Source organism: Cetorhinus maximus, chromosome 1, assembly GCF_964194155.1.
Source record: "Cetorhinus maximus chromosome 1, sCetMax3.hap1.1, whole genome shotgun sequence".
Taxonomy (NCBI): domain Eukaryota; kingdom Metazoa; phylum Chordata; class Chondrichthyes; order Lamniformes; family Cetorhinidae; genus Cetorhinus; species Cetorhinus maximus.
Genome location: NC_135879.1, coordinates 178081622 through 178096010, shown reverse-complemented (window position 1 = coordinate 178096010; position 14389 = coordinate 178081622). Strand labels below are relative to the sequence as shown.

At 44.7% G+C, this 14389-nt stretch overlaps 1 protein-coding gene across 1 annotated transcript in view; it reads left to right on the top strand.

The window, feature by feature from the left end:
* The window catches only part of LOC144685630 (putative phospholipid-transporting ATPase IM), a 329489-nt gene that overhangs the window by 43743 nt on the left and 271357 nt on the right, over positions 1–14389 (top strand). Inside the window, exon 3 of the mRNA XM_078550359.1 lies at positions 10326–10384. Coding sequence (XP_078406485.1) covers positions 10326–10384 — 59 coding nt within the window. The remainder of the gene's footprint in view (positions 1–10325; positions 10385–14389) is intronic.

Below are 14389 nucleotides of genomic sequence, written 5' to 3'. Positions count from 1 at the left end.
TCCGACGGGACCTTGCAGTACTTGCTGGAGCGTGTGTCACAATTTGTCATGGTCTGCTGTATTCGACATAACCTCGTCTTTATGAGAGCATAATCCTTGCCACCAGGGATATGGTGAGCAGCTGAGCAAAAGGAGAAAGGGAGAAGACAACCATCACATCCCCTTTCTAACCAGGCTGTCTGTGATTGTGTCACCCTATGGTTCCTGTGAACGTAATCCCCAATCCTCATTCTACGACAGTCACACATCTTACCTTCCCTCTGTCACTGATGATCACAGTGTTCTCTTGGCCACAATACTGAAATAAAAGCCCTGCAAAACAACCATTCAAAACCAACTTTATCAAACTCAATATTCCATAAAAAAAGCCAACCAATCACCCTTGTCCATTCCCTTTGTGCCTGGTTTTTTGTATGCCTTTGCTGGTCCAAAAAAAATGTTCACAAAAAGCATCCCAAGAATAGCAGAAAAGCAAGAGGAAAAAGGTAGAGAGGAAGTTAAATCAATCATGATCAATAGATAAAAACTACCTTGGAAACGACGTTTTGCCTGCCAGCCACGATGATGGGTTTTCGCGACGTATCGGGCCAAACCCGCCACACAACATCTGCATTCCCTGGAAACACTCCATTTCGATGGTGGGCGGGCTCCGATTGGCCTGCTACACCATCACCTCGTCGCTTCATCATGCCAGGCACCACATTTAAAGTACAGCTGCGCTAAGTGCTTCCAGCCCAGGACTGTAGCAAAGAAAACATGGCCCCGAAAGACAAGAAGACTGCAGCCCTTGAACTCCTTTTGGACACCATGGAGGCCCGCTGTGATGTCCTCTATCCCCGCTCTGGCTGCAGGAGGGGCAGCAATATTAGCACTCCAGCTTGGTAGGCAATGGCAACGGTTGGCCATCCAATGCAGATAGAGAATGAATGATCTCATCCATGTAGCCAGGGTATGGCATCCATCTCATCACTCTAAACTCACACACTCAAGCCCATTGCACATTCATTGGCATCTCACTCACTGCCAGCTCAAGGGACATCAGCAGCCATTCTCGCACACATCTGGCCTCATCTCCTCTGGAGATTATGTCCCCAGCCCCCACCATTTTGAGGCCGCTTTTACAGATTAACATGTGCCCCCACACACGCCCTGGGATACTCTCCTTCCCCAGTACAGCTCTCATCCTGCAACCTCTTCCCTTGCCTGAGGCCACTTCGCTCTCTTCCCCAAGCAAGACCTTGCCCTGCAGCCATTGAAAAGTCACCCACATATGGCTGATCTGGTAGGTAGAGACCTACCCATGAGCCCTTCCAAAAGTGATGTGGTGCTGCCTGTGAAGCCTGGTGCTGATGATTGCGAGTGCTGATCGAAACAAGGTAGGCAAACAAACCTCGAAGTCTCGAGCGAACTTCAGCCCGCCAAGTGCACGCCTTATGCTGTTGTGAAACACGTCATCATGTTTTCCCGCCGACGTGTGCAATCGATCCAATGGGGAGGTGGGAAGAGTCCGGCGGGCTGGCCTTATAATGATATGCTGATGTCTTATAATGAGGTTCCTGATGTCCAATGGCAAGGAATGCGGTCCGCAATTGGCAGGCGGAGCGGACGATCGCGAACTGGTTTCTTGACTTCGTGAACTCGATTTTTGGCCTTCTCACCATATTGTCCGCTTGCGGCACCGAATATGGCTGACACATGGAGAACCCAGGCCTAGTTGTTTGATATAAGTGAAAGCTGCTTCTTGTTCTGTGCCCCAATACCACTGAACATGCTTTGCAGTGAGCTTGCATAGAGGTTCACGTTCTGATGACAAATTGGGCATGAACTTGGCTAGATGGTTCACAAATCCTACAGATTGTTGAACCGCCTTCACACCTGTTGGTTGTTGCATCTCTGCTACAGTTCACTTTCACTGTCAGTACATGACCTATATACTTGACTTCAGTCATCTTCAGTTGCAGTTTTTTCTTGTTCAGCCTCGGGTTTGTCTGGCGAGATCTCTCTAACAGTCTTATTAGATTCTGATCATGGTCTGTGATGGCTTCTTCCATCATATCTCCACATCCATAGACTAGTCGATCATCCATGATTGCTTCCACTCTTGGTAGATCATTGACTACCTCATGCTGTCTGTGTTGATACTCTTCTGGAACTGTAAAAATGCCAAATGACATGCGTAACCACCTGTACCCCCCCAAATGGTGTCCAGAACATCGTCAGCAAATTGTTGCTTTCATTCAACTTCACTTGCCAGTATTCATTCTTGGCATCTAAGATAGTAAAGACCTTTGTCATGGCATGTTGCAGCAACATTTTTTCAATGGTTGGCATGGGATAGTGAGATCTCTTCAAAACTTGATGTCCTTTGGATCTATGCACACCCACGGCTTTCCAGGCCTTTTCACTGCTACCATTCTGCTGATCTAGCCTTTAGGAGTCTTGAATACTCCCATCTTTTCAACCTCCTCTATCTTGTCTTTCAGGCTGGACTTGATGGCAGCTGGATCTCTCCTTGGAAGGTGCCCTTCAGTCTCACTCTCTCATCTGCTTCAAGATGATATTCACCAGGAAGATATCCAAGACTTGTGAAAACGTCTTTGTAGTTTGTCAGGACCTGTTCAGCAGCTAATAGCTTAGTGCCATGCAAAATACTGCGAATCTCTTCTGGTACATGGAGGGTTGCCATTCCAAGCTTTTGACTTGTTTCAGCTGAGTGTTTTGCTTAGAATTTTGCTACCATCTTGAACTGCAGACCTTCTTTCTTTCCATTGCATTGGGCTCTTAGACTAGTTGTCCTCTTGAGGTGAGCCTTGTTCCATCATATAACCTCAACTGTACCTTCAACAGCTTCATTTTCAGGTCACCATCTTGAGCAACTTTACACATTACCACATACTGCCCTCCCTCAGCTGATGAATCAGTGCGCCTCCATGTGGAACACCACTTGGAGGAAAGAATGTGGGTGGCAAGGGCACAGAATGTACTCTGGGTGGGGGACTTCAATGTCCATCACCAAGAGTGGCTTTGTAGCACCACTACTGACCCAGCTGGCCGAGTCCTAAAGGGCATAGCTGCTAGGCTGGGTCTGCGACAGGTGGTGAGGGAACCAACAAGAGAGAAAACATACTTGACCTCATCCTCACCAATCTGCCTGTCGCAGATGCACCTGCCTGTGACAGTATCAGTAGGAGTGACCATTGCACAGTTGTCGTGGAGATGAAGTCCCACCTTCACATTGAGGATACCCGCCATTGTGTTGTGTGGTACTACCACGGTGCTAAATGGGATAGATTTCAAACAGATATAACAACTCAAGACTGGGCATCCATGAGGCGCTGTGGGCCATCAGCAGCAGCAGAACTGTACTCAACCACAATCTGTAACCTCATGGCCTGGCATATCCCCCACTCTACTATTACATCAAGCTAGGGAATCAACCTTTGTTCAATGAAGAGTGCAGGAGGGCATGCCAGGAGCAGCACCAGGCATACCTAAAAATGAAGTGTCAACCTGGTGAAACTACAACACAGGATTACCTTCGTGCCAATCAGCATAAGCAGCAAGTGATAAACAGAACTAAGCGATCTAACAACCAACGAATCAGATCTAAGCTCTGCAGTCCTGCCACATCTAGTCGTGAATGGTGGTGGACAATTAAACAACTCAATGGAGGAGAAGGCTCCACAAATATCCCCATCCTCAATGATGGGGGAGCCCAGCACATCAGTGCATAAAATAAGGCTTAAGCATTTGCTGCAATGTTCAGCCAGAAGTGTCGAGTGGATGATCCATCTCGGCCTCCACCAGAGGTCCTCAGCATCACAGATGCCAGTCTTCAGCTGACAAGTGGCAAGTAACCTTCGCACTGCACAAGTGTCGGGCAATGACCATCTCCAACAAGAGAGAATCTAATCACCGCCTTGACATTCGCTGGCATTACCATTGCTGAATCACCCACTATCAACATCCTGGAAGTTACCGGTAGCAGAAACTGAACTGGACTATACATATAAATACTGTGGCTACAAGAGCAGGTCAGAGACTAGGAATCCTGTGGCGAGTAACTTACTCCCTGACGCCGCAAAGCTAGTTCATCATCTACAAGGGACAAGTCAGGAATGTGATGGAACATTCCCCACTTGCCTGATTTCAGGCATTCCTCCACCGGTCTGCGTTCTCTCCCACTTGTGTGCCGGCTTGTCCTTCATGAATAGAGATGGAGTCAGTAGAAGCAGGATACCTGCCAAGCCAGATGATAAGTATGCCTGGCATGTGTGGGTAGTGAGTGACTCACCCTGGCGGAACAGAGGAGATCATTCATTCTCTTTCGGCACTGGGTGGCTGTCCTTTTTTTCAGGGCGTTGCCGCTGCCACCGCCTCCCAAGCTGGATTGGTGATGTTGTTGCCCATCCTGCGGCCAGAGTGGGGGACGAAGGACACCACGGCGGGCCTCCACTGCTTCCAAAAGGCGCTCGAGGGACACATCATTGAACCTGGGGACTGCATTCTTCTTGCCTTTCGGAGCCATGTCTTCCATGCAGCAGTCTTGGGCTGGAAGCACTGAGAGGTGTTTGCGCTGCTGCACTTTAAATATGGCACCTGGCGTGATGAAGCAGCAAGGTGATGGTGTGTCGGGCAGATGAGAGCGCGCCTGCCATGGACACAGCATGTTTTCCATGAATGCATAATTAATGCAGCCAGTTTGGACAATGCAGCGTGAGAAGCCGCCATTCAGGCTGGTGTGTAAAATGTCGTTTTACCCACCCACTTCAGCACTTAGTGCAATGGGACAATTCCGTCTTATGCCTCGTCCAATAAAGGAAAGGATTCCATATGCTTTCTTTACCACCTTATCCACCTGTCCTGCCTCCTTCAGGGACCTGTGGACATGCACACCAAGGTCTCTCACTTCCTCTGCCCCCCCAATATCCTCCCATTTATTGAGTATTCCCTTGCTTTGTTTGCCCTCCCCAAATGCATTACTTCACATTTCTTTGGATTGAATTCCATCTGCCACTTTTCCGCCCACTCAACCAAACTGTTGATATCATTCTGGAGACAATAGCTATTCTTTTCACTATCAACACACGGCCAATTTTTGTATCATCTGCAAATTTCCCAATCATGCTAACCACATTTAAGTCCAAATCATTAATATATACAACAAACCGGAAGGGACCGAACACTGAACCTTATGGAATGCCACTGGAAACCGTTTTCCATTTGCAAACACATCCATCAACTATTACCCTTTTTTTTGCTGTCGCTGAGCCAATTTTGAATTGAACTTGCCACATTCCTCTGTACCCCATGGACGTTTACTTTTCTGACCAGTCTGCCACGTGGGACCTTGTCAAATGCCTTACTAAAACCCAAGTAAACAACACCCACTGCACTACCCTCATCAATCCTCCTTGTTACTTCCTCAAAAAATTCGATTAAATTAGTCAGACGTGACCTTCCCCTAACAAAACTGCCAACTATCCCTGATTAATCCGTTCCTTTCTAAGTGACAGTTTATCCTGTCTCTCAGAATTGATTCTAATTCATTTGCCCACCACAGATCAGACTGACCAATCTATAATTATTTGGCCTATCCCTCACAAGCTTTTTAAATAATGGTACAACATTCGCAGACCTCCAATCCTCTGGTACCTTATCTGTGTCTAGTGAGGATTGGAAAATGATCCTCAGAGCATCTGCTATTTGCTCCCTGGCTTTCTTTAACAGCCTGGGATACAGTCCATCAAGCCCTGGTGACTTATCCAGCTTCAAGGATCTCAGTCCCTCCACTACATCCTCTCTCACCACGCTTATTGTATCTAATATTTCACACTCCTCCCCTTTAACTAGAATGTCTGCTTCATCCCTCTCCTTAGTGAAGACAGAGACAAAGTACTCATTGAGAACCCTGCCTACATCTTCAGCATCAGAGCAGGGGTCACCACACACATCTCTGATCAACCCTACCCTTTCCTTAGTTATTCTCTTGCTCTTAAAGTACTGGTAAAAAACATCTTTGGGTTTTAATTGTTTTGACTTGCCAATGTTTTTCACATCCTCTCTTTGCTTTCCTAATTACCTTTTTTACTTCACCCCAGTACTTTCTATACTCCATTAGGTTTCTGCAGTATTAAATTTTTTGTGAATGTCATAGCTTTCTTTTTCTGCTTTATCTTTGTGGGGACATGTATACACTGTGCCTGTAGAATCTTGCTTTTGAATGCCTCCTGCTGGTCTGTCATTGATTCTCTTCAAGTAGTTGTCACCAGTCCACTTTTGCCAGATCACCTCTCAGCTTTGTAAAATTTGTCTTTCCCCAATTTAGAATGTTTACTCCTGTTCTATCTTTATTCTTTTCCTTAATTACATTAAATTTAACTGTATTATGGTCACTATCTCCAAAATGGTCACCTAATGCTACTTCATCCACTTGCCCAGCTTCATTTGCTAATACTAAATCTGGAATTACACTCCCTCTTATTGGGCTTGTTACATGCTGGCTAAAAATGTTTTCTTGAATGTAGTTCAAGAATTTTGTGCCGTTTATATCTACTATACTGTTCGTATCCCAATTGATTTTAGGGTAGTTGAAGTCCCCAACTATTATTGCCCTATTGTTTTTGCATTCAGAAATTTGCTTACATGTTTGCTCTTCTATCTCCCTCTCATTATTTGGGAGTCTGTTGTACACTCCTAGTAGTATGGCTTCCCCTTTTTATTCCTGAGCTCAGCCCATATGGCCTCATTTGATGATTCATTTAGTATATCATCCCTCCTCACAGCTGTAATTGATTCTTTAACTACCCCCACCTTTTTAGGCCCCTCTCTATCCTGCCTGAAAACCTTATATCCAGGGATGTTGAGCTGCCATTTTTGCCCCTCTTTAAGCCAAGTTTCCATTATAGCAATGATATCATGCTGCCAGGAGTCTATCTGTGCCCTCAGCTCATTTATTTGCTCCCCTCCTTGCATTTAAATAAATACCTTTTAACGTTGCCAAATTTCTGTGCTGTAAACCTTTTAACCTTTGCTTCTTCTGTCTTTCAGAGTCACTTGCTAATTTTCTGTCTCCTGCTCCTTGCTCTGAATTTTGCCTATCTGAATCTGCCCTCATGTTCCCATCCCCCTGCCAATCTGGTTTAAACCCTCCCCAACAACACAAGCAAATCTTCCTGCAAGGACATTCGCCCCGGTCCTATTCAGGTGTAGACCATCCGGCTTGTACAAATCCCATCTTCCCCAGAAATGGTCCCAATGCCTCCCTCCTGCACAATCTCTCCAGCCACGCATTCATCTGGTGTATTCTCCTATTTCCATACTCACTAGCACGTGACCTTGGAAGTAATCTGGAGATTACTACCTTTGAGGCCCTGCTTGCTAATCTCTTTCCTACCTCTCTGAACTCAGCTTGCAAGACTCATCCCTTTTTAGTAGGGAAAGTGCTAGAATCTATTATAAAGGTTGTGATAACTGGACACTTAGAAAATAATGAAAGGATCGGGCAGAGTCAACATGGATTTATAAAAGGGAGATCATGTTTGACAAACCTGTTGGAATTTTTTGAGGATGTAACTCGCAGAATTGCCCTCTCAAGGGCAATTAGGGATAGGCAATAAATACAGGCCACGCCAGCAATACCCACATTCCCTGAATGAATTAAGCAAAAGATAAGGGGGAACCAATGGATGTGGTGTATTTGGATTTTCAGAAGTCTTTTGATAAGGTCCCACACAGGAGGATAGTAAGCAGATTTAGAGCACATGGGATTGTGGGTAACGTGGATTGAGAATTGGTTAATGGACAAAAAACAGTGAGTAGGAATAACTGGGTCATTCACAGGTTGGCAGGCTTTGACTAGTGGGCTACTGCAAGGATCAGTGCGTGGGCCCCAGCTATTCACAATCTATATCAATGATTTGGTTGTGGGGACCAACTGTAATATTTCCAAGATAAAGGCAAAATACTGCAGATGCTGGAAATCTGAAATAAAAAACAAGAAATGTTGGAAAAACAGACTCGAAACGTTAACTCTGTCTTTCTCTCCAAAGATGCTGTCAGACCTGTTGAATTTTTCCAGCATTTCTATTGTGTGTGTAATATTTCCAAGTTTGCTGATAACACAGAACTAAGTGGGTTTGTGAGTTGCAAGGACAATACAAAGAGGCTTCAAGGAGACAGGCCAAGTGACTAGGCAAGAACATGGCAGATGGAATATAATGTGGAAAAATGTGAAGATATCTACTTTGGTAGGAAAAATGGGAATGCAGAGTATTTCTTAAATATTGAGAGATTAGGGAGTGTTGATCACAGAATCACAGAATTATTATGGCACAGAATGCCATTCAGCCCATCGGTGTCTACATCAGCTCTCCAAATGAGCACCATGACTTAGTGCCATTCCTCTGCTTTTTGCCCATACCCTTGCACATTGTTTCTGTTCAAATAATCAGCTATTGCCCTCTTGAATGTCTCGATTGAACCTGCCTCCACCACACTTCCAGGCAGTGCACTCCAGACTCAAACCACCCGCTGAGTGAAAAAGTTTTTTCCCACATCACATTTGCTTCTTTTGCAAATCACTTTATTGTGCCCTCTCGTTCTTGACCCCTTAACGTGCGGGAACAGTTTCTCTCTATCTACTCTATCCAGCCCCGTCATGAATTTGAACACCTCTATCAAATCTTCTCTCAGCCTTCTCCTCTCCAAGGAGAACAGTCCCAACCTCTGAAATAAATCTATCTTCATAACTCAAATTTCTCATCCCTGGAACCATTCTTGTAAAGCTCTTCTGCACTTTCTCCAATGCGATCACATCCTTCCTATGGTGTGGCGCCCAGAACTGTACACAATACTCTAGCAAGGTCTAACTAGTATCTTATATAAGCTCAGCATAATCTCCCTGCTCTTGTACTCTATGCCCCTATTAAGAAAGCCCAGGATACTTTATGCTTTATTGGCTGTTCTCTCAACCTGTCCTGCCATCTTCAATAAACTATGCACATATACACCCAGGTCTCTCTGCTCCTGCACACCCTTAATAATTGTACCCTTTATTTTATATTGCCTCTCCGTGTTCTTCCTATCAAAATGAATCGCCACACACTTGTCTGCATTGAACTTCATCTACCACCTATTTGCCCACTCCACCAACTTGTTTATGTCCTTTTGAAGTTCTATACTGTCCTGTTGATGCCCATCATGACCTGGATGTCCCTGTTCATTAGTCACTGAAAGCTAACATGTAGGTGCAGTAAACAATTAGGAAGGCAAATGGTATGTTGGCCTTTCATGCAAGACGATTTGAGTACAGGAGTAAAGAAATCTTGCAATTGTCTAGAGCCATGGTGAGACTTCACCTGGAATATTGTGCACAGTTTTGGCCTCCTTACCTGAGGAAGGTCATAGAGGGAGTGCAGCAAAGGTTCACCAGATTGATCTCTGGGATAGTGGAATTGTCCTGTGAGGAGTGATTGAGGAGACTTGGCCCATATTCTCTAGTGTTTAGAAGAATGAGACGTGGTCTCATTGAAACATACAAAATTCTTACAGGGCTCAACAGGGTAGATGCAGGAAGGATGTGTAGAACCAGGGTACAGAGTCTCAAAAGAGATAGGCCATTTAGGCCTGGGATGAGGAGGCATTTCTTCACTCAGAAGGTGAATCTTTGTAATTCTCTACCCCAGAAGGCTGTGGAGGCTCAGCCATTGAGTATGTTCAAGACACAGCTTGATAAATTTCTAGATATTAAAGATATCAAGGGATATGGGAAAGTGCGGGAAAATGGTGTTGAGGTGGAAGATCAGCCATGATCTAGTTGAATAGTGGAGCCCACTTGAGGGGCCAAATGGCCCACTCCTGCTCCTATTTCCTATGTTCCTCAACCGCCTTAATCGCAGATTGTAGTGCTGATCAACATGACTGGTGCCTTAAATGGTGTCAAGAAACAGGCATGTCAGCCAGTGCTGGTATTTCAGGGCCCAACTACCTCCTTTCAGCCTCATTGCAACCTGAAAATTCAGGTCAGTCAACATCTATAGCAAAAAGGACTTGTTTAAAATTTTACACTGTGCTCTTAGAACCAAGGTAAGTAATTATGACCGTTGTGATGCACATTAATTCTTAACTGAGAACTTATTTATGATTACCTACACAAGTGTATAGAATCATAAAATTTTACAGCACAGAGAGAGATCATACAGCTCATCATGTCCGAAGAAGTTCAATTTAGTCCCACATTCCAACTATTTTCCCATAATCTTGCAAATTAATTCTCTTCAAATACATATGTTTGTGTAATAAAGTTATTCACTTTTGTTTCACAGAGCAAGAGAGACATTTAAGGGCAAATGACAGAGATTTCAATCTGAAATTCCATTATGTGGTGAGTAGACTTAAAATTTTAAATTTTGACAATGCATTTTTGATGGCTTAGTGGATAAATGTACTGAATAATATGGCATTGAACTGGGAAGATCCAAGGTATGATGCCTAGTGTTCACTGGCAGAAAAACAATAAACAGTAATATAATTTGTGACATCAAATATCTGACCTTTCATGGTATTGATGATACCTTACCCTTAGAGTGAAGGATAATTCTTCTGAAGCCAAGCTCAATGTAGTCTGTAACTGCATTATGATTGTTTTTGAACACATCTTAGTTGGTGGTTTCAGGGGAACATAGATCTTGAACATCCATATGATATAATTCACATTTCCATAAGTGAAGCTGATCAGATATGAGTGATAAAATTCAGTTGATCGTCTTGTGCAGGATAGTCTGTGAATCATATTCTTCACGCAGATATTGTGAAGTTGCCACACATTCCACTGGTAACTGCAAGGAAGAGTCTGTGATTTTGCTGCAACAACAAATGCAGACTTAAGAGTCATACCTGTCAATTGCTCCACATTCCTGAAGATTGACCTTCAAGCCTGCATGGCGCTAGAAGGTTTTTTTAATGTTCTCCTTTTCTGTTGATATGGCCATTTGGTCCTTTGGTCTTGCTCTGCCATATAGTAAGATCATGGCTGATCTTCCACACTTTCCCACACTCCCCATATTCCTTAATTCCCTTAAAAATCTATCGGTCTCTGACTTGAATATACTCAACAAACGAGCATCCACAGATCTCTGGGGTAGAGACTTCCAAAGGTACACAATTCTTTGAGTGAAAAAAATTATCCTCATCTCAATCCTAAAGCACCAATTCCATATTTTGAGACTATAACCCCATTGTTTTAAGCCAGGGGAAACATACTCCCAGCATCCGACCTGTCAGTCCCTTAGTAATTTTAAATATTTCTATGAGATTACATCTCACTCTTCTAAACTCTAGTGAATATAGGCCTAGTCGATTCAATTTTTCCTCATGGAACTATTCTCGTCCTAGGAATCAGTCTAGTGAACTTTTGTTGCTCTCCCTCTACGGCAGCCATATCCTTCCTTGGGTAATGACGAAAACTGTACACAGTATGGATTCCAGGCGTATTGTCATCAAGGCTGTATAAAATTGCAGAAAGATGACTTTGCCCTATTGTAAGAAATGCAAACATATGCTTTGCTTTCTAACTGCTTGCTGTACCTGCATGTTGACTTTATGTAATTTGTGATCCTTTGTGACTGTAACAAAAATAAACTAACCCTCCTTGTCCTTCTCGACCTGGCTGCAATCTTTGACAAGGTTGACCACACCATCCTCCTCCAATGCCTATTTACTTTTTCTTTTTTAAAATTAATTTACAGGATGCGGATGTCACCGGCTAGATCAGCATTTATTGCCCATCCCTAATTGCCCTTGAGAAGGTGAAAGTATGCTGCCCTCTTGAACTGCTGCAGTCCATGTATTGCAGGAGCACCCACAGTGCTGTTAGGAAGGGAGTTCTAAGATTTTGATCCAGTGACAGTGAAGCAACGCGATATAGTTCCAAGCCAGGGTGGTGTGTGACTTGGAGCGAACGCAGCTGGTGGTGTTCCCATGCTTCTGCTGCTCTTGTCCTTCTAGATGGTGGAGGTCGCAGGCTTGGAAGGTGCTGTTAGAGGCGCCTTGGTGAGTTGCTGCAATGCACTTTGTAGGTGGTGGACACTGTTGCCACTCTGCTTCAGTGGTGGAGGGAGTGAATGGCTGTTGTGCTAGATAATGTGCCAGTCAAGCGGGCTGCTTTATCCAAGTTAGTGTCGAGCTTCTTGAGTGTTGGAGCTGCACTCATCCAGGCAAGTGATGAGTATTCCATCACCCTCCTGACTTGTGCCTTCTGGAAGGTAGACAAGCTTTGGGGAGTCAGGAGGCGAGTTACTCTCTGCAGAATTCCCAGCCATTGACCTGATCTTGTAGCCATAGTATTTATATGACTGGTCCAGTTCAGTTTCTGGTCAATGGTAACCCCCCAGGATGTTGATAGTGGAGGATTCAGCGATGGTAATGCCATTGAATATCAAGGGGAGATGGTTAGATTCTCTCTTGTTAGAGATGGTCATTGCCTGACACTTGTTCCTTGCCATATGTCAGCCCAGGTCTGAACATTGTCCAGGTCTTGCTGCATATGGGCATGAACTGTTTTAGTATCTGAGGATACATTGTGTAACCTTCTGCAAATATCCCTACATCTGACCTTATGATGGAAGGGAGGTTATAAATGAAACATCTGAAGATGATTGGGCCTAGGACATTACCCTGAGGAACTGCAGCAATGATGTCCCCGGACTTGGATGATTGACTTCCAACAGCCACAATCATCTTCCTTTGTGCTAGGTATGATTCCAACCAGTAGAGAGTTTTCCCCCTGATTTCCATTTTGCCAGGGCTCCTTGATGCCACACTGGTCAAATGCTGTCTTGATATCAAGGGCAGTCACTCTCACCTCATCTCCTTCGTTCAGCCCTTTTGTCAATGTTTGGACTAAGGCAGTAATGAAGTCAGGAGCTGGGTGGCCCTGGCAGAACCCAAACTGAGCAGGTTATTGCTGAGTAAGTGTTGCTTGATTGCACTGTGGATGACAATTTCCATCACTTTCCTGATGATCGAGAGTAGACTGATGAGGCAGTAATTGGCCAGGTTGGATTTGTCCTGTTTATTGTGGACAATTATATTGAGAAGACTGAAGCCATTGTTTTTGGTCCCCTTTTCACTTATCACTCTTATGCTTGTTGAAACCCATTGGTCAAGCAATGTCGTGATTTTAAAATTCTGATCCATGTTACCCGCAGGATCCTTCCACTGCCTCTGTAATCTATTACAGCTCCACAACCCTCTGAGATATCTGCACTCATCTAGTTCTAGCCTCATCTACCTCTAGCATTCCCGAATTTAATGGCTCCATCATAGGTGGCTGTACTTTCACTTGCCTAAGCTCGAACTCTACAATTCCCTCTCTGTGGATGGAATCTTATGCTCTCATTGGTGGAAATCTTGGAGATGGGAAGGGCATTTACTTAGGTGGGGTGATGGCATACTTGAACCCTGCTGCCTTTCCGCCTCCACCAGAATTAAGTTCTGGATGGGAAGACCAATGGTCGACCTTGCTTCTCTGTGGCCAACTGAGGCCCTTAAGTGGCCAATTAATAACCACTTAAGGGATTCATCCTGAGATAACCCAGCTGCAAGTGGGCCTGTCGCCATGCAGCATGTATGACAGGTGAACCTGTGCAGGCCGCTTGTCAGCTTACGGTGTGGCCGGGGGTGGTCTCTCGATCAAAAGGAGTCAGTATCTGATCAAGGGACTGGACAATGGGGAGGATGGTCGGGGCTGCTGATAGCCATCCTCATGCCCTTGCTTTTGACCGCCCTGCCCCCTTCTCCCCGCAATCTACTCTCGCGAAATCCCCAGTCCACATTACATACCTGTAGCCTGGGTCACTCCATGATCCTGGGACTAAGGTGGGTGTCTTTCCTGCAGCAGCAACTGAGCACAAGAACTGCTTTCCTCTGATCGGCCGGCAGCTCTCCCTCGGTACAACTTCTGCCCCCGGGGTCTTGATTTCAGGGGAAGGCCGCCAGTGGCCTAGCCACTGCCTGATTGACATGTGGCTTGACAGACCTTTCTGAAAAGAGGCAGCATCGGTCTCTCACCGGCTCTCCAGCCAGCAAGCAAATCCCCCAATGCTACAACGAGATTCCACCCTATACTTTTGTGCCTTGGCACTTCGCTTTCCTTCTTTAAGATATTCCTTAAAACCAAAATCTTTAACCAAGCTTTTTGGTAATTTGACCTAAAATCTGTTCATGTGGCTCAATGTCATGTCTTGTTTTATAATACACCTGTGAAACGCCTTGGAATGTTTTATTACGTTAAAGGGGCTAAACAATGATATGTAGTTGTTGCACACAAATAAACCCAGCTTCCTTTGAATTTCACATTTCACAGTCTGTCACCATTTAAAAAAACATT